General features: G+C 36.7%; 1 protein-coding gene and 1 long non-coding RNA gene across 2 annotated transcripts; both read left to right on the forward strand.

Moving 5' to 3' along the window:
- The first annotated feature begins 29 nt into the window (after window positions 1-29).
- On the forward strand, window positions 30-18,291 carry LOC139692445 (AP-4 complex subunit epsilon-1-like). The gene is made up of 14 exons (XM_071590645.1): window positions 30-539; window positions 626-821; window positions 895-1,124; window positions 1,409-1,609; window positions 3,477-3,727; window positions 4,502-4,670; window positions 4,757-4,971; window positions 6,244-6,569; window positions 6,834-7,027; window positions 7,380-7,494; window positions 8,544-8,690; window positions 9,080-9,428; window positions 11,904-12,138; window positions 18,109-18,291. Exons 1-14 carry the CDS (start codon window positions 432-434, stop codon window positions 18,193-18,195), a joined length of 2,823 nt encoding a protein of 940 aa, XP_071446746.1. The 5' UTR covers window positions 30-431; the 3' UTR covers window positions 18,196-18,291.
- A 3,202-nt stretch (window positions 18,292-21,493) lies between these two features.
- LOC139692647 (uncharacterized) lies at window positions 21,494-23,977 on the forward strand. The gene is made up of 3 exons (XR_011701772.1): window positions 21,494-22,170; window positions 22,498-22,669; window positions 23,690-23,977. It is a non-coding gene; the product is annotated as an uncharacterized lncRNA (long non-coding RNA).
- The last annotated feature ends 1,403 nt before the right edge of the window (window positions 23,978-25,380 follow it).

Below are 25,380 nucleotides of genomic sequence, written 5' to 3' on the forward strand. Positions count from 1 at the left end.
ATACCATAATTAAAATTGTCAGTTTCTTAATATGAAGTTAGCCTAAGCATATGTAAATCTTTCCTTTGCTTTCCGGCATTGCCAAATGATATATTATCAGAATTATCGGTCATCAAGTTTCGACACTGAATATGGAGTTTTAATTTTATTTTGAGCTGTTGGTAACCTTGACGTTTCCGCATTCGACTATTACGGACCATCTCTAGAAGTATTTACGGTAACCGTTTTGGGCCCTGTGGTTTTTGTGTTCTGGTTGTTGTTCGAAATGTTTACAAATACGAGGAATACTTTACAGCTGTACAGTAGATTTTTTACTGGATATAAGTATGTTTCGTAGCATTAGTCAATCAGGATTCTTGTAGTCATCCATGACAGAGCAAAATGACATGAACTTTAAATAAAGTATAAATTATTTCATAAATGAATGAAGGATGGCTAGAATTTTAGAGAAGACTGTAGAGTCATTCCTCTCGCCATTTAGCACATTCTATGGGTTTCAGTCTCTTATTCAAAAGTGTATATCATCTAAAACTAAAAGGGTGAGTAGTTTTAGGACACTGTTGTTGAGAATTCATTTTTGGTTGACTTATAATTCGTGGCAAGTGAAGGAATATTTTATCCGTAGGAGGAGGAAGCCCTCGTCCGAGAATGCTTACAGTTAGTGAGATCTAAATTGGGGGAACCATCACCCAGTAATCGCTCCGTGATTAATTGTCTCTCATTTGTGATTTTTGCTGACCTCTTGGGTTATAAAGCACCTTTTGCTCATATTCATGCGGTCAAGTTGGCCGGATCTTCATCAATTTTACTTAAAAAGATGGGTAAGTTTTGAAATTAGACTGACTTCATTAGGCATCTTAATTTAAAAATTACATTTAATATTTTTATCTACAGGATATCTCTTTTGTTCCTATCTCCTCGAACCATCTCATGAACTTTCCCTCCTAATGGTGAACACAATCCTTCGAGATTTGTCTCTTCCGACTTCTATTGGAGCTTCTTATGATGACTCTCAAGATCCCTTTGCAGTGGCTGCTGCATTAACTGCTTCATGCTATCTGATTCCTCTGGATTCAATTTCATCCGTGTTGCCTCATGTCGTGGACAAGCTAAATCATCCCAGTGTAAGGAAGTAACGAAGTTAATATCTTAGGTTTGATATTATTGACAGTCTGCACCACATAGCATAGAAAAATGACTTGAAAGGGATAACTTACAGTTGTCATAGGAATGGGCGAAAAGTAATGTCGTGAGACTTGGGCAAACATGTAATTGGCATGATCCGTATTTATTAATGCATTTAATTTTCAATGTCTGATTTTTAAATATGTTCAGTTATGTAGTCAATACGCTTAATAGTCGTCCCATAGTGCATTGTTTTACTGAGTTTTTGTTCCATTTATTATAGCCATATGTTCGAAGCAAAGCAGTTTCAGCCCTGAGGCACATGGCTGCTGAAGTTACTGGCAGTAAATTCTTTCATACTCCTGAGCAACTGTCATCATTTCTACATGGGCAACCAACTGCATTGATGAGTAAACTATTAACTGATCCACATCCTTCAGTCGTAATTATAGGTTTGGAGTTTGTGCACTTCCTTGCCTCTCAGGTATCTAATTTGTTATTTATATCTTATCACTGAAGTGTCAATTATTGACAGATTTAATTCCTTCGGGCATCGTCATATTTTGTTTTTTTTTGTGTGGTGTAAATTCCACTCATTCTCAAAATTATAGTGTCAGTAACTCTGGATAGAGGGGTTCAACGCAGTTGATCAATTAATAAAAACAAGCCAGACAATTTGTTTGGTTAGGCAACCTTGACAATTTTTTCACTTAAATTTAAAAAAAGTATTGAGTATTTTAATTGACTATGTATTTTACTATTATTGGTGTCATATTTCCCATACTTTGTGATGAGTTTATTGAATATAAAAGTTGATGAAAGATGTTCACAGATCATTGATGAAAAGAAGTGAAAAAGTTGGAATAGGAAAATTTAAGCAAATAAACCATGGAAATTGATGAAATATTGGTAAATTTTACTGGCTACAATTGAGTTTCTGGCCCTCCAGGTAAAGTTTTTGTGCCTCTATGATTTAAAGGCTAATAAGATGGAAAATGGTGAGAATGAAACCAAAAACTCCCATTTTTTGATGGTAATATACTTTCGGTTATTCCTGTATTGATAAAGAAAACTATGCAAATAATGTATGAGTTTGTGCTGGCCTTACTTTATTTTAAACCCTTAATTAACTAATTATGGTAAAACACCATCAAAATTCAAGGCACAAAAATCTTAGACTTCAAAATATATGAATATGAAATAAACAAGCGTTATTCTGTGTACGAAATTCCTCACAATTCCATGTATGGTAAATTTTGATGTCATTATGATTTTCCCTTAAAGTAATTGGCAAATATATTTTATAAGTTTATAGCTGATTTTTGGTGCAATGTTCAGGAAAGAAACACTTATAAGGATTTAAAGAGCAAATGTAAAAATGAATGCCTTATCACAGGCAAAAATTTATAATCACTACACCTCCGTCCAATGGCCTAACCCACAAAATCAGTATAACTAAGGTGTATGCAGTAAATATTGAAATGGCATTTTTTTTCAATTCTATATTCTTGCTAATGAAAGTCCCTTGCCATTTTACCCTGTCTGTCTACTACTGTTACGTCTATTGAAGTAGGCCAAGTGGACAATTCTGATTCATGACCTGTGGTGAGATTGTTTTTTAGTATCACTCATAGAATGGGACTCTCTGTCAGTACTATTCCCTTCGATTATTCTACAAGATAATATATGCATCTTTGGTTTGCCCAGCCAGTATTATAAATTCCCCTTATGATTGTAGGATATATTTTTGTCCATCAATGATTATTTTTCATCAGCTATTACTGCTGCTAATTATACAACTATATTGATGGATTAATTATACAGAAGAAGATTCACAATCCAAAAAATGCTATTAACATATGATAACCAATGGCATCCAACAAAAACAATTGATGCTCAGAAACATGAATCATTTCGTAGAGGCTCTGCTTATTAAAATTCAGGATTAAGCTGTAAATGCCTGTGAACAGTGAACAATATGTTGTTTGGCTTATCTAGCCATCACTTGGTACATGATCACATAATGTGTGCATTTTCAGTAATTTCTCTATTTGAAGGTTAAGTGAAGTAGTGGTGTTTCATTAGAAGGCACACCACCATTGATGTATAGCCTACAGCCCTTGATTTATACCAAGAATAATATAAATATTGGCAATTCCATGAAAAAGTGCCTAGGGCCAGAGAAATTTTATATATTCCAGATTCTTCACCTTATAAGGCAAACTTACTAAAGTATAATCTATTTCTTTAAAAAGTTTCCATGAACTTTAGCAAGCACTTGCTTTACAATAAAAATGAAATCTTATCCATCCACTGTGCAGTATGTGTAATTTAAATATTTCATTTTCTAGTTGCAGCGTATGGAATTATGTGGAAACATTGAAGATTCGGAGAGTACTGTAAAAGTGAAGGAACAAATTGAAGGAAGAATTGAACCTGTAAATACTGATGATGAAGCTCCACTTTCTCAAGAAGTCGGTGTACTTCAGCAATTGGCTTCAGCTTTGGTGCATATTCAAAAAGAAATTCTGCAAGGGAAAATTCCTCAAGAATACACTTTTCATCATGTCCCGGCTCCATGGATGCAAATATCTGTTCTCAAGTGTGTATCTCTTCTTAATTTTATTTCCATATTTTGTCGCCTTTGCTATTGCAAGTCTTCCTTATTACAATATAATTATTTATTTATTTTTTTGCCAATATCTCTGTACATTAGAATAGAAATGTTTAATTTTGTATTACGTTTTCTGGGCAAATAATAATAATCATGAGACATCTTCTGAAAAAAATGTCAACAGTGTATTTAAATGAGCTGTTAATTTAAAATGTTTTGTTAAATAAAAGAAACTTATTCTAGTAGAACCAATGGTCTCCTCTCAGGAAAGAGTTGGATGGTAAAGGAGAGTTTATTTTTATTTCATTGATTGGATTTATTTTGTTGCCCATTAATATAACTCTATATAATAACCAAGGCCAGAATTCATAAATGTGTAATGAGGATTTGTGCACAAAAATTTTGATGGATGTAAATGTGGGCAATGTTTTAAATTTAGTGAGAGACCATGCCCTTTGTTAGTTTATACAGTACCAGTTTGTATTATTGTAACATTACCAGTCCGAAAATTCCAATCATCTGACCACTCTGAAGCCCCTTAATTGTCAGTCTTCCACATTTCCATCTTCAAGTTATTTAGTTTTCCACCTCTTAGCATAGTCCGGACATTTAATGCTGCAATCCAGCTTCCATTGTACTTTCAGTGCCATAGGTTTTCCTTAGCAGCTCCCTCCAAAAGATTTGAATGAGGGGTTTTTGTTACCTCCAGATGTACATTTTACGGAAGAATTTTCCTTTGTCAATTCTGTACATTTGTTATAGGCTCTTAAGACTCCTCAAACCTGCAGAAATTCTTGCAAATGAAGTGCACAAACTGTTGATAGAAACCTTCAAAGCAGCTAACCGGAGAGTGTTGATTGGATGGGCCATTATAATTGAAGTTATTCATACAGCCATTGAGACAAACCTTCCAGAGTCTTCATTTACCGAGGTGGTCTTTTCTCATACCAATGCCAATAATTTAAATGTTGACATTTCCTTTTTATACTCATGTGATGCCTTTCACTTTTTCTACAGATTGTTGAAGTGCTGGGAACCCTGGTGATTGACAGTGGACCTGGAAAAGATTCAATACCGAAATGGCTTAGCAGCAATCTCCTTCACACCAGCCTCTCACTTCTACATTTCCTTGGAAAAAGAAACATTGGTGCTGTTAACTATATTATAACTTCATATGATTTACAAGATGGCCTGAGCGGTTCTATCAACCATATTGACCCATCTATTAGAAGGTAATATGCTGTCTCTATCTATATAATTGTTTATGCATTTGAAACTTTTATCTTAAGAAGTTTCGTGATGCTTTTTTGGTAATTTTTTGCATTACCTGAGGTGTAAACATGCATCAAATAATTTAAAGGTAGTGATAGCATGTTTTCTTACAATATTTTTTCTCAAGTAAAAAGGACAGCTGGCCTGTCATTTCAGAAATATTTAATCGAAAGAGTGAATTTTTTATTATCTTTAAAAATTGAGAAAATATTATAAGCTGCTTTTCAGTGTTTGCTCAGGCACTTAATGGATACCAGAAAGTGCATCTACATAATATGATAATCTTTTTTATTTCTTGTCTTGTTTTATTGTGTAACTTGTTTGTATCCTGTATGTATTTCTTTTCCTGAAGAATCCTATGCATGTATGTTGTCCATGAATGGCCTTTGTATAATAAAGAAATGTAAGCGTAAAAATCATTCACCTTGACCAGGATTCAAACTGATCCTTTGATTTCTGATAAAACCTGATCTGGGTTCAAATCTTAACCAAGACAAATGATTTTTATGCTTTGAAATTCGCATTCGTAATAGTAGCAGTATTTTAGGGGAGGCGACTGACAGCTGCGGTCATTTTTGCCATCAGAAATGGATGGGAAAGGGGGAATGGTGGTGAGAAACCTGGCATCAGCATTAGCTTACTTTGAACAAAATATGCCCAGGGGTCCGTAGTTTAATGTCCCATCTGATGGACAGTGTACTTTCTCTCCAAAGGGAAACTCAAGTAGGGATCAGGATACCACTGAAAAATATCTATGGCCTCCAGGGTTTGAACCTGGGGCATCTGGGTGGAAAGCCAATACCTTAGCCATCGCACCAACCTGATCCCCAAATAGCATTTGTATGCAGACCAGTAGGTGACTCTGCTTAGGTTACTGTGATGGTGTAGAGATTCTTCTTTTGTCTTCCACCCGGAGAGAGTCTCCATTCTGGCTGATGTTTCTATGCTCCACTTGAGCATCATCTTGAGAGCAGGAGTAAACATTGAGTCGAGCATCAAAACATCAGCTAGAGTGGGTAGAAGCTCTTACCTCGTTGAAGACCCAAGAAGAGTTTTTACCCTAAACATGGTGGGAAAGTGCCAGATCTTACTCAATTGTTATGGTATTTCCTGGTTTCTTTGAACAATTGTACATATCTACGAATCTTATCAGTGCAAATATAGATATACAAATCATGATGCTACATTTTATTCTAATTATTGTGTAAATAACTCTTTTAATAATGTTGAAGGCTAGCAGTCGGATTGATCACTTCACATGGAAGCCTTTCATCTAGAAAAGGAATGTGCTGGACTGCTGAAAAGATAAGTCTCCTCTTGTTAGAAGAATGTTTGCCTAAAAAGTTGCCCATGTTGGGACTTAATCACTCAGTTGAGCAATGGAAAAAGGAGTGCCTTGAGCGCATTGTTCAAATCACAAGTTCAGCTCATGAGCCAATGGAGGGGATGTCATGGCAGTTGGCAGTGCTGCTGAGGGCACTTCCTCTTGCCCCAGACCGTCAAACTGCAATCCTCATCCGAGACCAAATTGAGAGATTTCTTCTCCCACCTAGAGAAGGTGAAGTATTTCAATCGTATGAATCTGTGTTACTAATTCACATATTTCCTGACCCTTAAAGTGTGACTTATAATGATGCCTTCATGATTTGGTCTCCAATATTCCAGTACCAAAAGTTTCCACTTCAGTCAATTTATGGTATTCCTTAGGCAAAGGATATGTGAAATCTAGATGGTTCTTTATTCTGTGGTGCGGTTGTCAAGATTCTATAATAATTTCAACTGTGTGCATTTTTTTATGTGTTATTTGTAATGTTATTTTCAGATTTGGAAGATATTAGCTCAGACAATGTGCCAAGAGGTAAAGTTCTCAAGTTGCTTGAGAAGCATTGCCACTCTAGATGCGCCTCGTCTTACTTACTTGAGCTGTACATATGGGTCCTTAGCCACTTCCACTACCTCCTCCCTGACACATGCCCAGTGAAAGCACTGAACCAGTTAATTAATTTAGGTCAAAAGGTATGATTCATTACTTTTCAATACATATTGTGTGGTTAGAAAAAATTGAAATTTTCATGTGAATTGATAACTGACTGTACAACTGTAATGATGAGTTTCATGAGTCGTATGATGTAATTTATTTTAATTCTGTACATTTAATAAAATCCCAATTCAGTTTACATTTTAAATGTATGTGGGCGGAAGATATCAAAGAGCCTTATTAAGTAGGAATGTTGCTTGATAACCTACATTTGAAACAGTTTTCAGATTTAATTTATTTTGGGATTGATAGTTCTTTGCTGCATGAGAAACAGAAGAGTAGGTTAATACTGGGCTGAAAATATAAGGTTTCCTCTATCATTACTTGCAGGTGGTGTTAAACAATAGAAGAGGAAATATTTCAGCTATAGTCGATGTTTTAATAGCCACAGTCCAGGGAGTCAAATTTATCATTTTAAAAAAGTACAACTTTGGAAATCAAAGAGGTAAGGGTAGAAATTACTAAATTTCCTGACATATTTACATGATTACAGGCATCATTTTTCTCTCAATTTTTTATTTTGGAAATAAAATTAAAAGAATGTTGATGACTACCATCTTCAGTAGTAGGAAAGAAATAGAGGAACTGTAGGCATGAATGAAGAAGGAAATGAGAGTGGAAGAGGGAAGAAGTTCAGGGAGTGGATTGGGCCTGTGAAAAAGTGGCAGGAAAAGCATGCTGAGAGGAGGCAACATAAGAGATGAGGTTTTTTCCTGAGATGTGAGAAAGGAAGGGTTCTTATGCAATGCTTTGAGTCTGGATGATTGGCAAGTTCTGAATTTGCATATTAACGACTGCTGGAATGCTTGAAGATGTTGTGATTCTTAAAGAGAGAGGATATGAACATGTGTAGTATTAATCAAAGTTTTAACATCATGGAGAAATGTTTGTTTCAGAATTTGGATAAGGGTGGAAGGGGAGGATAATTCCTTTTACCCTGGTGACTTTTGATTTGGATAGGGGAGAGTGCATTGGTCATTTTAAATATCATGGCAGTGTTAACAATGTTGGTGATAGGTATTACTTATTATCAGGATAAATATAGAAGGAGCTTAAAATTCATGGATATGAGATTTATGTCTTCAGTAACTATTCACATTTTAATGCAGAACTTGCGTCTTAATCATTTTATGAAGGCAAATTGAACTAAAACAATTGAATGAAACAGTGAGACATGATAATCAATGGATTGCGTTTCACCTCCCTAATTTCATAAATAAACATTAACTCGTTCCATAATTTAACATGATTAGTGATGTCATTATCTTCTGGAGCATGTAACGAACTGCTACTAACCAACAAGAGAATTGTTTTCATTTTAAAATCAAGTAATTTACGTTACCATAAAATACAAAGGGAAAAAAACTGTGGAGATGCGCTAAAAAGATGGAATATTAATAATTATTTATGATGACTCAAGGATCCTGCACTACCATTTTTTTCTATGTAACATTGAATTCTTAAAAAACCTTCATTGAATTATTTATGTTCTAGGAGGTGAATGGAGTGAAATTGTTGAGTTAACAAAAGGCTTTGCAGAGAATATGGCAGATTTAGATGGAACACCACAATTGATTGATGCTTACACTGAGCTTTTGAGAATGCTACCTCATGCTCAAAGTATTGCAAGTGTAATAAAAGGTTAGTAAAAAAAGCTACATAGTCCATAAAGTTCTTGTAAATGAAAAATACCAAAAATTCATGTTCTCCCTGTAATACATTGCCCTTCAGTATGCCAGGTATGATCAAATAAAATCAAAAGTATGCCAAATAATCTGTCTAAATAAATTCAGTGTTTCTGTAAATTTTTGTAAGGAATGCAAAATGTATGCATGCAGTGTGACATTGTGGCATCAGCACTCCAAGCAACGGATACCGGTGTTTGCAATTCATACTTTGGAAAGTATGGTAATTTTCTTTTACTTCATTTTATAGGCATTCAAAAGTTAAAATCCAATAATCTCATAATGTGGTATTCACTGAGAACCTGTATTAATTTGGAAAATGCTATGTTTTCTAAAACCTTACAGAAGCATCCACGGACGAAGATTCCCCATTAGACTTTACCCTCTCCTTTTTGGATGCATACATATGCAAAAGACTGGAGAAAGATGCTATCGGTAGTTCAACACAGTTACCTTGTCATCCCTTCCCGCCTGATTGTTACAATGCTGAGCTTGCAATAAGTGTTCGACGTCAACTATCCCTTGGCCTGCCTTTGCATTGTCATCCCTGGAAGGCTGAAAGAGGCTCCAGTGACACAAAAGATGACCTAGATTTTTCTGAAAGCATGTCTCTAACTTATCTTGCATCCTCGTGTACTCCAAGCAGCCATGGAACAAGTATACCAGATGAATTTCTTTCTCTGTCTTTGGACAGGTTGGTACCTATGTTGCACCTTATGAAATTAGGAATCTTTTAAACTTTATGGATTCAGGCTCCACTTGATGGAAGTTTTATTCGTAATAACTGAAGGGACAATGTACTTTTCCACCGAATTTTACTGATTTGGTTTAATGGTTTATATACACTCCACTTACCTTGAAAAACTTCAATGTGGATCTGGATATCATTAAATTCATTGTCACCTACAATGGATACACAAATAGCTTGATCAAATAATAATCAAAGAATTAAGCAAACAACTTCAGATAGTGTTCACTTACATTTAGTGGTGATGTCTCGTGTAAGATATTGAATCACTTTCTGAACTCCCATAGAGCATCATTTTACCCTCCTTTGACCATTGCTAAGGTTCTTTGTAATGGAAAAAATGCAATGGACAGCATGTGTAAACCAGGCATATATATGACATAAAATGTAATAATTGCTGCCGTGCTGTTTACATCTGGCAGATTGGCGTAAATATTGATAAATGCACTTGAGAGCATCTCTGATGCTTTGAAAATTCAGCTATCACTTTGCATTATACCAAGGTCAAACAATTCTGACTTAACTAGGGCCCTGAGTTCACCTTCATATGATTTTTTTCTCCCTATTTAAGCATTTAAAATCATCTTATAGTTATTGTTTAGTGATAAAGAGACTCTCCATAAGCCTCCTGAAGCATTAGGTAGACCTCAGCTGACTATTTGGTCATGCAAAAGCAAAATTTCACTGCGGTATTTTGCTAGTCTTGTGTCATCTCCATAATTGCCATAGGTGAACTGAATGTTTCAACTTGTAATAGCTGTTTCTGATACAGTTCTAGGGCCAAAGTATTGGAGCTTTTATCTGATGGACAGTATGCATTAAGAATATAATTCTAGTGTAAGCTCATAGGTACATATGTAGATTCAAAATGTTCATTTCAATAGTGACGCAACAGTAAGCCTAGAGATTTCTATAATAGCATAGCATTTAAAAAATGTAGTTCCAGAGGAAACCAAGCTAAATGGAAAGAACTGATCTTAAAACATAATTCTTGTTCATGCAACAAACTAAATGTATGGCTTACTATGTTCTACTATACACACGTCAACAGTTGGGAAGGGAAGAATGGAAGATCTTGGGGTACAAAAATGGTATTGGGAAGTGTGGAGCATGTTTTGTCCATGTTCCAGAGTAGAATAAGTGGAGCACAGAGGGGGAGAGGTAGCACAAGGTGTATACTGTGCATGAATCACTGTAGTTGGGGAATGTGAAGGGTTAAAGCTGGAAATGAGAAAGTATAGCAGATAGATCGTTGTCTTTATTTTTTGAGCAAAATTGAGACCATGGAGTCTCTTCTACCACCTAACCAAGGAGGTTCAAATGATCATTAAGAATTTGGCACCTTTTTGAAGATGCTTGTCACTTTCAGCAACCCTCGGCTCCAAACTTTTCCTAACTTCCCCACCCATGGATGCTGTCCCATCTGATTACACACTATCACCAATGTGAAAAATCAGCTATATTGTACATATATTTTAAGTTGGGGTAATTAGTATGGCCTGGATACCTAGAAATAACAAGGATTTTTGCTTTTTGCAAACTTCACTTCACCAGATTGGTACCTTGAATTATCCATACCCTAGGTATCAACCACAGATCATGGTATATCAACCACAGATTATGGTATAAATGATTTTTCATGCACATAATAAAATTCATGTATCTAATTCTAATCTGACTCCTTAAAGAGGTTATGAGTTGAATTACTTTGAGGGTTTCCTTTGTACTAAATTGCAATTTGATCAACTTGAGTCAACAGCTCTTTGTAATAGTATGTGCCTAGTATATATTTATTGTGGTGTATAAATCAGCATCTGCCTTTTAGCTCAAGAATGTTTGTTAAATTTCAATCCAGTATCACTACTATAATAGCCCAAAAAGTTATTGGTAATCATTATAATGTCATATTTATATGAATTATTGATGAAAAGCATTGGCGCAAATGACCTTAGCTGTCGGTCGCCTCCCCTCAAAACTACTACTGCATTTTCCCCACCATAAATCATCAAATTTAAAATAGTGGTTATCAATGGTGAATGAACATTTTTATTAGAATGGAATAAGTGTAAATTAAAATTTCAATATTTTCATTTTTGTAGAAAGCATGTGAGTTAAACGTGAATATTTGAATGCAATGTTAAGCTCTTCAAAACTTCACTTATCCCTCAGTGAAAATTCACTGGTCAAAATTTTGAAATAGTTACACCACTGCAATAATCTAACCAAAGGTTGGTTTGGTAGGTGAGAACAGAGCTGATTTTATAGTAAACCCTGCATGGTGTGTTAATATTCTTGGTTCAAATATTTCTCCTTAAATTTTTTAAATTTTCATGTCTAATTAATATGATGTGTATGTGATTCAAAAGGTAAATGTGATCAAAAGGGCAGAATAATATACATGAATATTCTTACTATTTTTAGTCAATCAAAGGATGTCATCCCAAAAGATGGGGAGATGGCACCAAGGGGTGGACCTGGCCAAGGCAGAATATGGAGCTCAACTGGCCGCAGTATCAGCTTAGATGATTCTACCTCTAGGACACCTTTTTCAAAGGAAATGTTCAATTTCGATCAAAGAGCTCATTTGTCAGAAAGTAGGCCGCAGCCTGATCTGATGTCTCTACTCCTCCACACTGGAAGTTCAGGAGTCATCTTGGTAATGCTTTCCCTTATTCAAATTAATTTCTCTGAATTTTATTAATGGTTATTCTCCAGAAAAAGTGTTAACACAATTCAGTAATTTACTTACAAAATTATCTAATCAGATCATATTTTAATCAGGTGAAATGGTATAATTTGATATTGTATCATGCAGAATTAGAGCATTAACTGTTCCACAAAGTAGTTCAGTTAATAACATTCACTTCAGTAAGTCTGATTGCAGCTATGCTTTAGTAGGGTCTATCCATGAGAAAAATGAAATCAATGTTACAGGTAAATCTAAGTTTGCACCTTCATTCTGGGAATACCAGTTTTTGTGAGAGTTTTATGGAAATACCATAGAATTACCTAGATTGTATTAGAATTATCTAGATGTATTCTTCTGTGCAATAAATTGCAGATTATTACTGCCACTCAGAATATAAAGCAGCAGTAATAATGGTAGCTGTGCATGAAGCATCCAACAGAGAATTATCTTCCATTGAAGCTTTAAAGTGTAGAAGATAAATATATTTAGAAAAGTAACTCCTCTTGTGAATGTTCGGAAGAGATGAATTTTAAAGATTTCATGTTTCCCTGAAAAGTAATCCATTTAAAATGAATAAAAAAATGTGTGGTCATCTAATGACATGTTCCATGTAATTTCTAATCAAAAAGACATTACAAGGATACGGGATAGTGAAATGCCTTGTTATAAAAAATTGTTTTTTAGCAAAAAAGAAGGATAAAGATTAACTGTAATGTATTACTCGTTTGGCCAAATTCAATATCAAACCTCTGATTAATCCATTTTATAAACATTGTGTCTTGAATTTGAACCTCCCATTTCTATATGGCTTTCAAAAAAGTATTTCCCAATGTACCCAGTCATTTCAACTATCCACCATTTACCAATTATGTATGGCTGCCTCAAGAATTAACACATATTGGCTTCCATAGTATAGCCAGCATTTAAAATACCCCTGACCTCATTTGAAAAAAAAAACATTTACCTACATATCAGAAAAATGGGTTTTCTTGGATGTCAAATCCATTTCCCCAAGTGGACACTTTCAGCACACCATCAATTTTCAAAGAAGGAAAATGAAACGAGGTTTGTAAATTACCTATAACTTCTCTTGAAAAGATATCTAATTTTTTTAAATCTGCTGAAATGCATGCATTGATGTCTTAAAATAGTTAGCACAATAATTGGGCATCATTTATTTTTCCAACCCTCAAGATCATCAATTATTATTATTATTAGGTAATCTATCAGTTAAGATAGGTTTTTGGATGGACGTAATTACTAATTCAATAATTCCTGGCCCCTAGCAAAACACAACATCCTACTCTACATCAGGTCCCTCTTCAGCTCTGAGTACTTTCTTCCTCCCTTCATCCCGTCCAACATCCCTATCCTGTTCCTTCCCTTTCCTTGTTTGCCTAACATTCTCCCCTCAATTACAGTCTTCAACATCCCGCTGCCGGTCAATACCCCCTTCAGCCACTTTTCCTGCCTCCATAGGATTGCTCCCAACAAACCCCTCTCTTCGCCCACCATGCCAAGTACTTCCTTGTTTGTTATCTACTCTGTCCATTTCACCTTCTCCATTCTTCTCCACACCCACATTTCAAAAGCCTCCAATCTACGTCTATCCTCCTGCTTCAATGACCACGTTTCCGCGCCGTACATAGATACGCTCCATATTAAAGTTTTTACGAGTCTTTTCTTAACATCCTTACTCAACGTCCCCGTCATCAGCTCCTTCCTCCTTGTGAAAGCCTCTTTGCCTAGCGCAATTCTTCTCCTTACGTCCTTACTACTTTGACCGTGTTGGTCCAAAACACTACCGAGATACGTAAACTGTTCTAGCTGCTCTAGTTTTTGCCCTTATATTTTAATGACATAATGCAATTGTACCATCGCAAAAAGGAATTTATCTTGAAATGGGGTTTCTGGTCTGAGCGATGCGTAACAACAGTGTTGCCACCATTCACATGGACTGTGTTTTATGGCGGGGGTTCGGTTTTCATTTGAATACCCCTCGTGTATAAATTGTAACTGAATATGAGGAATTATATAAAACCACATACCACTGCTTCTTTTGTTCACTGAAACTACTATCGAAAATGTAAGTGTGGATGTTTCATGAGTTCAGGCCCATCAGTCATCCCTGCCCATCTTGGAAGGCACTCGGGTAGGCGAGTCATTATTCTGATCCATTTTCTGCCTCTTGGGCCAAGGTTACAGCATGGGACCTCACCCATTTGTGCTGAAAGTGCTGTTTTCTGAAGCACGTCAAATTCTTCTACTACAGCATAATTTTTAAATGGATAGGTTAAAGACAGTTATTTTGCTCTTAACTGAATATATTCAGAAGTGTTCTGCTAATGCTAAATTAAATATTTTACTGTACAAAAAACTATCATTTTGTCCATGCTTAAGTATTTTAGAGGGATTTCTTTATTACAATGCCTAGTAGCTTAATTTCCACTCTATTCTTAGACAATCTATTAATAAGCAACTTATTATTTTTATTATCTGATATTTTATTGTAATATAATATTCGTGTCATATATATTACCCTTCCATTATAACCTTGATGTGGTGGAAGGGCTTGTGCGTTCCGATGACCCCTAGAGCTCTGCTGGTGGGAGTAATAATAATTGCTCCTGGTAGGGTCACCCTTGCCAGATAGGTCGAAGGTTAGGAGCCAGACGAAAGGGAGTCCATACAGCATCTGATCCTCAGTGAGGCGGCTGCAAAGGCTTCTGACCCCAGTGGGGTGGCCAGTAAGTGATGGTGTCACGTTAAAAACACTATTGAGGAAGGCAACGGGAAACCACCTCAATTAACATTCCCAAGATAAATATGATGGTCACTACAGAGAATATGAGCCCTGGCAACTACGGGGCTCAGCCCAATCGGCCGTGTGTCGTGCCCGGCAGCGGGGGAGGCAAGGCTCCCACAGTAGACATCCCACAAAAGCCTTGCAAGGGAAAACCAATAGCTGCAGGGCAGAAGAAGAAGACCAATTTAGTTGGAATAGAAACGTGGAATGTTAGGACAATGTTGAGGACAGGGAAATTGAAGAATGTTAAGCGAGAGATGGGAAGGGGAAATATAGATATTTTAGGTCTATGCTAGGTCAGATGGAAGAATAGGGGGGATTACTGGAGTGATAATTATAGAATAATATACAGTGGCTGGGACGAGAGCTAACAAGGGGTTGTCATAATATTAAATAAAGAGGTAGGAAGAAGCTTAGTTAACATAGAACAAGCAATGGATAGAACATTACTAGTAGAGATAAATGCAGAACCGACGAACGGTCATTGTTCAGGTATACATGCCACCGAGCAACCATTCGGAGGAAGAGGTAGATAGGATATACGATCAGTTAGAGGACATGATCGCGTGTGTTCCTGCAGGGAAACATTTGATAGTGCTGGGGTATTGGAATGCGACGGTAGGTGAAGGAAGAGATGGTGATGAGGTTGAAGTCTATGGTTTAGGCACGAGGAATGACCGCTTGGAGAAAGCAGTTGAGTTCTGTAGGAGACGGGGGTTAGTCATCACCAACACTTGGTTTAGACATCACAAAAGGCACAGGTATAAATGGAAAATGCCAGGTCACTCAGAAAGGTATCAGCTAGATGATATTCTGGTTAGGCGCAGGTTTAATAACAGTGTGATGAATTCGGACAGCTTCCTGGGAGCAGATGCAGACTCTGACCACAATATAGTTGTTATGAAATGTAGCGTCCATTTCAAAAAGATAAGGCAGGGGCGGCGAGTTAGAAAGTGGAATGTAGAAGCATTAAATGGATTGACAAGGAGGGATTATCAGCAGGCTGTAGAGAAAATCATGGAGGGCAGTAAAGAGCTGAGTACTATTGAAGAAAAATGGGAATGCATCAAGAAAGGGATATCGAAAGCCACAAAAGACACTATGGGAACCGTTAACGGGAAAATGACAAGGAAACCATAGATCATGGCTGAGATGATTAGAAAGATGGATGAGAGAAGAAAATGGAAGAATGTAAACACAGAATTAGGCAAAATGAAGTACCAAGAGTTAAATAATAAATTGAGATGGGCTACAAATAAAGAAAAAGAAGCATGGTGGAAAACGCAGTGCGAGGATATGGAAAGTTGGCAGAGGAAGGGTGAAATTGGTACGCTATACAGCAAGGTTAAATCACTATCGGGAAGTAAGAAAGAAATATCTATGCTAGCAGCTAGAGATAAGATGGGTGAGATGATAATTGACAAAGAAAAGATCCTAGAAAGATTGAAGGAATATATGGAAGCACTGTATGGTAAAGAACTTAGGCCAACAAGGTTAACCATGGAAAAGGAACATGACGTAGAGGATGATAGCTTAGGTCCACGCATACCCCGTTATAATAAAGGGCATTAAGGAAGATGAAATCAGATTAGGCTGTGGGGGTGGGCAACATTCCTGTGGAAGTGCTTAAAGGTTAAGGAAAATGTGGGAGGAAGAGTCTATATCGGCTAATTGGTAGCATCTAGGAAGAGGGAGTCTGCCCCAAAAATTTTGTGAGATCAGTGCTAGTTCCTATTCCAAACAAGGTAAAGGCTACATCATGTTAGGACTACGGAACAATGAGTTTGATATCCCACACAGCTAAAGTTTTTCTCAGGATCATCAACAAAAGTTTATAGAGTAGGGCACATGATTAATAAGGGGGTGATCAGTTTGGGTCAAGGAAGGGGAGAGGTACGCTTGATGCCATTGCAGTAATGAGATTATTAATTTAGAGGAATATAGAATACAATCAGGAAGTATTTGCCTGTTTCGTAGATTTTGAAAAAGCATTTGATAGCGTGAATTGGGAAAAACTAATGAGTATATTGCAGAAAATAGGAAAAGATTGGAAGGAAAAGTGGCTAATCCGCAACCTGTACATATCTCAGACTACTCAGGTGCGAGCGGCGAACAGGGAGTCCGGGTGGGGTCAGTGTTAGGAAGAGGTGTAAGGCAGGGTTGCCCAGTATCACCGTTGCTGTTCAACGTGTATGTATGAGGAATTGATTAAAGAGGCATAGGAAGAACTGGAGGTAGGAATGAAAGTCGTCGCAAAATTCGTAAAATCAGAGTTAGGTGTGATGATGACCAAGCGCTAGTTTGTCAGTCAGCCACAGGGTCAAGCATTGCTGAATGAATTGAAATTCAGTGCGACAGATGTGGCATGAGAATCAATATTAATAAAAACGGTTGTGAGATGTTCTAGGAAGAAAAAGGCTAAGGTAAATATTAAAATAAGAGGGCAAAAACTAGAGCAGGTGAAACAGTTTGCGTATCTAGGAAGTGTTTTGGATCAACACGGTCAAAGGAGTGGGGATGGAAGGAGAAGAATTGCGCTAGGCAATAAGGCTTTCACAAGGAGGGAGTTGATGACAGGGGCATTGAGGAAGGATATTAAGGAAAGACTCGTCAAGACTTTGATATGGAGCCTAGCCATGTGCGGCACGGAAATATGGTCATTGAAGGAGGAGGATAGGTGTAGATTGGAGGCTTTTGAATTGAGGGTGAGGAGAATAATGGACCGAAAGGAAAACAAGTGAGGCAGTACTTGGTATGGTGGGCAAAGAGAGGGGATTGTTGGGGGAAATCTTATGGAGGCAGGAAAAATGGAATCAAGGGTGTATTGACTGGCAGTAGGATTCTGAAAACTGTGATAGAGGGCAGAATATTAGGCAAACGAGGAAAGGGCAGGAACAGGATAGGGATGTTGGACGGGAGGAAGGAAGTACTCAGGGATGAAGAGGGACCTGATGTAGAGTATGTTGCTTGATTTTGTGTTTTGTTAAGAGTCACAAAATATTTATTTGGTTGTTGTTGTGGCCATCGAAAAACTTACCTTAGTTAGTTGGATATTACTTTATCATGATAATATATATGATAATTAACTTCTAATTTTGTTTTTTAGCCATCAAATTGTTTTGTGATTTCAGAATCAAATGCAAGATCAGCCAGCAAGTTCAGATCCTCTAGATATATTACTAAGTGATGGTTTGCACATTGGTGATGTAACAATGTGAGCCATATATGCATATCTGTGATTATGTGCATACTGACTTACTATCAATTTTGTTGTTGGAAAATATATATTTTACAATAAAGTGTTTTGATAATGATTATTCTCCATATTCTATTGAACTTTGAATATTTTCATCTGTTAAAAATATTTGCCGGATGTAGGGGGGCATTTGATAACGGAGAGACCACTTCATTTGAGAATAATTCATATTTCATTATCCTGATTTATTCAGGAAGGGCCTGCGGGAATGTTTTTCATTTTAATAGCAGTGCCTGCTTTGCAAAGAGATATAACTCAATCATGTCATTGCAGGCAAAATCCAAAACAAGTATCATTTTTCACCTAGTCTTCAGTAATCCTTCAACATAACACCAGTCTCTCATGATTGTCCAGGCCAGGAAACACGAATTTTAACGCATTCCGAATGCAATTATTTATTCAATGAAGTTGTTCAATTAATGAGGTAATTTATAACTAAGGAAAAAGAATAGATTGAATAATAAATTCACATTTAAAGTTACAATGATATTTAATATTCAATTTTGCCATCAATAACTTAGGTTGCATATGAATGTATGTTATTAATATATTATGCTAATTTGAGTTGTTTAAATTGTTTATATCTTTTTAATCTTCCCAATTGGCAACCCAAACTGTGGGACTCAAATAGTTTCAGCATTACTCACTCAATTTCCATCCAAACCTGCGGCACGTGATTTTAAGCAATTTTGTAGAACCATAGATCTGTGTGCAGCTTGTTATGGTATCTGAACAAAGTTCTAAAAAAACTCTCCTTTTCACAAGTTTATCGCATATATGCATCTCCTGTCTTTTCTGACATTTTCATGAAGTAACATCTTTTGTTAATGGATTAGATGAATAAGATAAATACTGTGTCACTTGCAGAACTTAACAGATACTTCACCTTTCCAAGGCTCCTCATGCATCAAATAAAAAAATTGCATATGGAAACTTAAACCGATAGTTCTGATTGTGCTGATGCAAATAAACATTTAAGTGGCTATTGGTTGAATGTTTTGGTATTTAATGAACTCCTGGCTCATTGGAAATATTTCACATGCACTGACTTTAATCAAGGTCATTGGGATGAATTATAATGGCAAGAGGGATTGAGTAAAATAAATTGAGAAGGTAGTAGGGCCATTTCCCTCTCCACCTTCTCAAACCTTGATTGCAGACTTAGCAACAGGTTTATTTGTGATTCCTCTTCAGAAACAAGGATAAACAGTTTTGTTTACCTTTCTGACATAAAATCATCTTATGAGAAGGCATCCACTATGTCTATGCTTTTGCGATGCTATGAACTTCATAGCATTGAAATAAAGTGAATTACAGTTCCAAGGATTTTAAAGTTCAGGTATGATTCTATGACTAGTCCATTTGCTGGATATGCATCAATTTACGTTTTTACGACAGTGACCTGAAAAGTTCTCAGCTGATGATAAATATGAAAATCCAGGTTTTCAAAAAAGTTGTACTTTTCAAAATAAATGCTATAATATTGATACATGTCATCCAGTGGTGTTCGAGTTCCATTATCCCATCTCCATAGTGTTCTTCCGGAAGTGCTGCAAATTACCCGTCTACAGTGGCAATCACTTCTCGATTGGATAAAAAATGTTGACTAGCAAGGGAACTATAACTAGAGTTTGTGTAATTCCAAGGAAGTTGAATCCAGGGAAGAGAGGGGATGTTCCAGCAATTCATAGCCCTAACCTCTACTTTTCTGATTGCCAAAGCACTTAAGCGAGCAGGTGCAATGTCCTGATAGAAATCAATTGTTTTCCTTCGCAAGCTGCACTGCTTTCCAAATTTTGCATCCAGTATCAGTAGATGATAAGAAAAATACTCTCCAGTTGTTGTTTTTCCTTAATCAACATAGATGATCAACAGGGTTCCTTTTGAATCCCAAAAGACTGATGCTAAGACCATTCCTGCCAATCTTCGCATAGGAACCGGTCACTCTATTGCATGGATTTTTGTTTCAATTCTGATTTTTGATGTCAAATCCATGATTCATTCATTGTCACATTTGAACAAAGAAATCGCTGTAGTTTTTCCCGAAGTTCATCAAGCACTGCTTGGAAAGTGTAGGTAGAATGTAGTTTTGATTCACAGTGAGTATGGGTGGCACTCATATTCCATCATGCTTTTTTACTCATGCAAAATATAGCCGACACATTCTTTTCATAACCCTAGAGTATTAGCAATTTCCCACGCCTTTGTATACCAAATTTCCAAAATCATATTGTTGACTTTTTTTATGACTTCTGGTTTGCTTGCACTTTCCAGACATCCTTCTTGTGGATCATCTTGGAGGCTTTCACGGCCATATTTAAACTGCAATCAATTCTTTTGTGGTGGAAAATGAAGGAGAAAGAGTCCCTATGCACATTCACAATCTTCGAATGAATTTTGGTCGGCATCAAACCTTTTTTTACTACAAAGTATTTTATCACTACACAATGCTCATTCTTTTCGTTTTCTAATAACATACGCACTACATTTGATTCAAATGACTCCCTACAGCGTACAATAATTAAGAAAAGTCTGCCAACATGGAACCTCAACCTGGTGGAAGACTTTCGAGAAATATTCATCAAGCTGATACATCAATATCAGGCATCGTTCATTATGGCCTGGAAACTTGGCCGTTGCAACAAAGGGATGGGTATATATTTGAGTATTTTTAGATGGAGGCAGAGATGAGAATGGATGGTCAGAAGGTATGCAAATTGAAAAATGTATAACTATGGCGTTTGGTGGTATGTAAATTTATTCTGGGAGATTTAATAGTAGAGTAGCGTGAATTTCCATCAAAAACTACATTAACCAGCAGACTAACATTAACCATAAACCACTAATTGCATTGAAAATTATTTGACAACTGCCCTAAATTGTAAGACTCGGTCACAATCAACATTGTGAAACACCAATGAATATTCAGAAAGTGGCACTCCTGTCTTAGGTACCACTCAAATCCAAACGCCTAATCTGGAATCCCTAATCCAACTAACATTTACACAGACTTGTGTATACTGGCGGACGTTGGTGCTGATCAAACTGACAGCAATATAATTAAAGGAGGTGCATAGTGAGCTATTATGAATTCAGCGGGGATATTCATACTAAAAATATGGATAGTTCAAATGTATTTATTGGTGTGGCATATCTTTTTCAGTCACTAGTAGGAAAAATTTTAAGAATTTATTTCACATCCAAGTTTGAATTTCAACCAGTTTTCAAGCAAACAAGTAATGTGTATCACATTTGGTCCCGGGGAATTTTATCTTTAAAAAAATAAGCCTCACACGAAAATTGTAAAAAATTGTCCTGTTTGGAATAATAGGAAGATCCAAGTTAACAGAAAAGGGTTTTCGAAATTTGGGGGTCGTCGTAATTTCGACGCTTAAATGAAATATTTCTGATTATTGGAGAACGTCATCGAAGATATTTTGCAAGAAGTAGGGGATTAGTTTTATCTTGCTTGGACAAGTTTACCTTGCAGTTAAAACTACTATTCAAATTTAGGAGACGAAATTCCAGTTGGTCATTGCGCATGCGCGATTGCACATGATAGGAGTGACCGAGAGTGTTTTGAGAACAGCGCCATTACTCTAATCGGCTTCCTCGTTAAAAGATTTGTATCGCAACACCGTTTGTGGCCGCATCATAATGTTGGCACATTCTTCATCTGTGATGGCAGTTATCCTGGGTCTGATTATCTCGGTTATTGGTTTGCTTGTGGTAGGAAAAATTTAAAGAATTTATTTCACATCCAAGTTTGAATTTCAACCAGTTTTCAGGCATACAAGTAATGCGTATCACATTTGGTCCCGGGGAATTTTATCTTTAAAAAAATAAGCCTCACACGAAAATTGTAAAAAATTGTCCTGTTTGGAATAATAGGAAGATCCAAGTTAACAGAAAAGGGCGTGACATCTTTCCTGTCCCGGTAAGGTTTTAAGTTATTCACTAAAACATTTTCGAGTTTTCGTTTGCTACTCTCCAACGATTTGGGGTTGGTAAAGTCGTGAAATGTGTAGGTAAATAATTGTATATTTTGAATAAAATCAATGTATTGACATACTCTTAGGTATTCCAGTTTATCCTAACGTGTGTTCGCTGCAATATTTATGAGTCTTAACGTTCTGCGTAAAATAATTGAGGTTCATTGGAAGTTGACTGACATATGGTTACGCTGGTGCCATCACCGTTGAAGTTCTCATAAATTTGTTTTCTTTAGTAATCTGATGTTGTCAATGAATCAATTGCCTTACAGATATGATGCAAAGAAGAACTGGTGGGAAGCGAATCCGTATGGATGAGCCTCCTCCCCCAGAGTATGATTCCTCTCTTCCTCTTGGTGATGGTGTAATTGATGGTCTTGAGCAGCCGTATTCGCCTTACACCCCCTATTGAAATCAACCAGAGTTTCCGCGTTCGCAGAGAGGGTGAGGCCTTTCTCCATATTTAGACCAAAAAATGGAATCCCATGTCTCTCAATGGCAATGTTTGCCTAGGATTTCTTTTTTACAGATACGGATGATTAGTTGGAGTACCATAAGTTAGTTTCTCGGTCAATGTTTATTATGCTTTTTCTTGCCTTAATGTTCAATATTACTCCTATCCCTGGTGTTTTTTGCTCTTTTCGAGGTTCTTGAGCCAACTAAGCAAGTTTCAAAAGTTAATGGATGTACCATTGTAATGAACGGCTAATCGTTTGTCGTGCCCAGATCTATTTTTGGAGCAAATGCCACGAAAACTCGTGTACCAAAATGCTTCACTCTTGGTGAATGCATAGTGACAGAAATCGTTGTATTTTTTAATTCCTTTGGTTGTTTATGCCCTGGTTTTATGTCTAAGGTATTGCCAGCAGAAAAAATTCTGGAATATATCATCTATATGGGATGCTGGGCAGCCAGCAGTAATGCCACTTATCTAACCGGAAGGTGTCATCTTTTTATAATACATTAGATCATGAAGTTAAGGGATGTATCTTTGTAAGCCATTGTTTGAAATGTTTCACTTCAGTGGGCGGGACAGATTGATAGTAAAAGACGAATTTTGAAGGGTGAACTCGGACCTTAATGTACATTCTTTGGTGTGTATTTTTAATAGTAGGCCAATGCCAAAATCAGTTCATCTCCACCTACTTATCTCGTCCATAGCAATTTACACACCTTACCTTACTTATTTTTGGCCTCTCATCCTTCCCTTTCAACAATCATTAGCCTTACCCGGGATCCCATTGAAGGCTAAAGATTTGAAAACTCTGAAATTGTTGCATTGTGATGCACATATTGAGGATGACTCCGTTATAAGTTAGTCTCGTGGCATATCCCGCGGTTTTTTGGATTATAATTTTCTTGCGACTGATAGGTGACAAATGCCTTGAGAGGTTGTTAAAGGGTGACCTGAAATTTTAGCTGGTATTAAAAATTAAGTTCCTTGTTTTCTTCTTTCATTATCAGGTGCCAGAATTTCAAGGAATGAGCAGTCTGGAATAGAAGTCTAAATCAATTAGGCATTTTTTCTGATCAGTGCATCTATAAATTTTATACAATGAGAGCAATACTTTTATGGTCATCGTTATGATACACTTAACTGCCAGGGTTCAGGTGAAGGACCTGGTGAAAAATTTTGAAAATGAAGATTTTTTATATTTATCGACGTAATTTTAATCATTTTCCATGTTAAGAGAAACGGCAAGAAACAGTAATTGATGTCAATAATGCAATAAAGACAAATGATTTTGAAAATGTGGCATTTTTTATTGGAATCCCCTAGTGCTTCGACGAAGCCTTTTGTAAAAAAGTTAATCATTTCCAGGAGGATACATGGGAGACTTATTTGTGGTGTACCCCATGAAATATGGCTACAATTGCCTGTAAACTTGATCCATAGTTTTTACTTGTCCATCAGTGTCTTCTCTGGACTAATCAGTTTACCTAGAATAAGCCAAAGTCTATTTTGAACTTTTCTCACGAGTTAATGCTGTCTTAGTAATGAAATGTTGATCCATTTTTCTTAACCTAGTGGGAGCCCATGTTGTTAAACCGCCCCTGCATGGTTCAAACCATGATAGGGATAATCATTCTACAATTTAAATACTTGTATTTTTCTAAATCGTATGCCATCTGAGAAAAATGTTTTGTTGCCCGACTCTAAATAGGTTTGATAAAATTCAGTCATCAGATCATGTGATATGTTGCACCCCAGGGGGACTAGTTTTTATGACTTGGATAATACACTTCTAGTTTAAAAAGGCCACGCATGGTGAAACCCTAAATAAAGATTTTGAAATGAAATTAAGTGCAAAATTGATGAAACAAATATTATTATATTTTATGATTATTTAGGTAATTGGCCAATTCTTTACTTCTTCTGCATCGAAAAAAATTGGTAAAACGTTATTTAATTGTTAATTCCTTGAGTGCAGTAGTTAAAATCAGTCTCAATACCCGTTGTTCAGCATCATAAAACGGATTGCGGTGAACAATTGGTATAGAGAAGTGTTAATTTATCTTTACACCAAGAAACTATCCCGTTTAGCTAAGTTAGCCTTGTATATTTCTCCCACATCTGCAGAAAACCAGCCTCAGTGGCGGAGATTTCCTTTTCTTGGCCACTTGTCATTAAATGTACAAAGATTCCTCCCAAAAGAAAAGGTGAGACCGGCCTTCTACAATAAATCTAAATTAATCAACCTGTTATGCCCCACAAAGGACCAATTTAAACCTATACACAAGAGTGGGGTGTACAAACTCCTCTGCAAAGACTGTAACCGGATTTACATAGGCCAGACGGGAAGGAGATTTGTACGAGAATAAAGGAGCACCGAGCATGCTTTAGAAAAAACATCTCCACGTCACTCTTTGCCAAACATCTGAGAGACTGTGGTCACAGTAGCGATTTCATCCCTGAAATCCTGCACTTACAGAAGAAAGGCCACCGCCTCGATGTGCTGGAGCTATAAGAAATACTTCACGTGGATTATGGAGGAGAGGTTTTGACCAACGAATTTCTTTACCATACGCGTTCCCCATTATTGTATTTTCCTCGCCCATCTGCCAACTAAACTGACACCAAGCAAAGCCTCTTCAACAATGAATTACCTCCTCCCAGCCTGCTACTTAATCACCTAATTACCCAGTGCCGTTGG

This window comes from Hetaerina americana, unplaced genomic scaffold, assembly GCF_022747635.1.
Source record: "Hetaerina americana unplaced genomic scaffold, ioHetAmer1.1.p SCAF_4, whole genome shotgun sequence".
Taxonomy (NCBI): domain Eukaryota; kingdom Metazoa; phylum Arthropoda; class Insecta; order Odonata; family Calopterygidae; genus Hetaerina; species Hetaerina americana.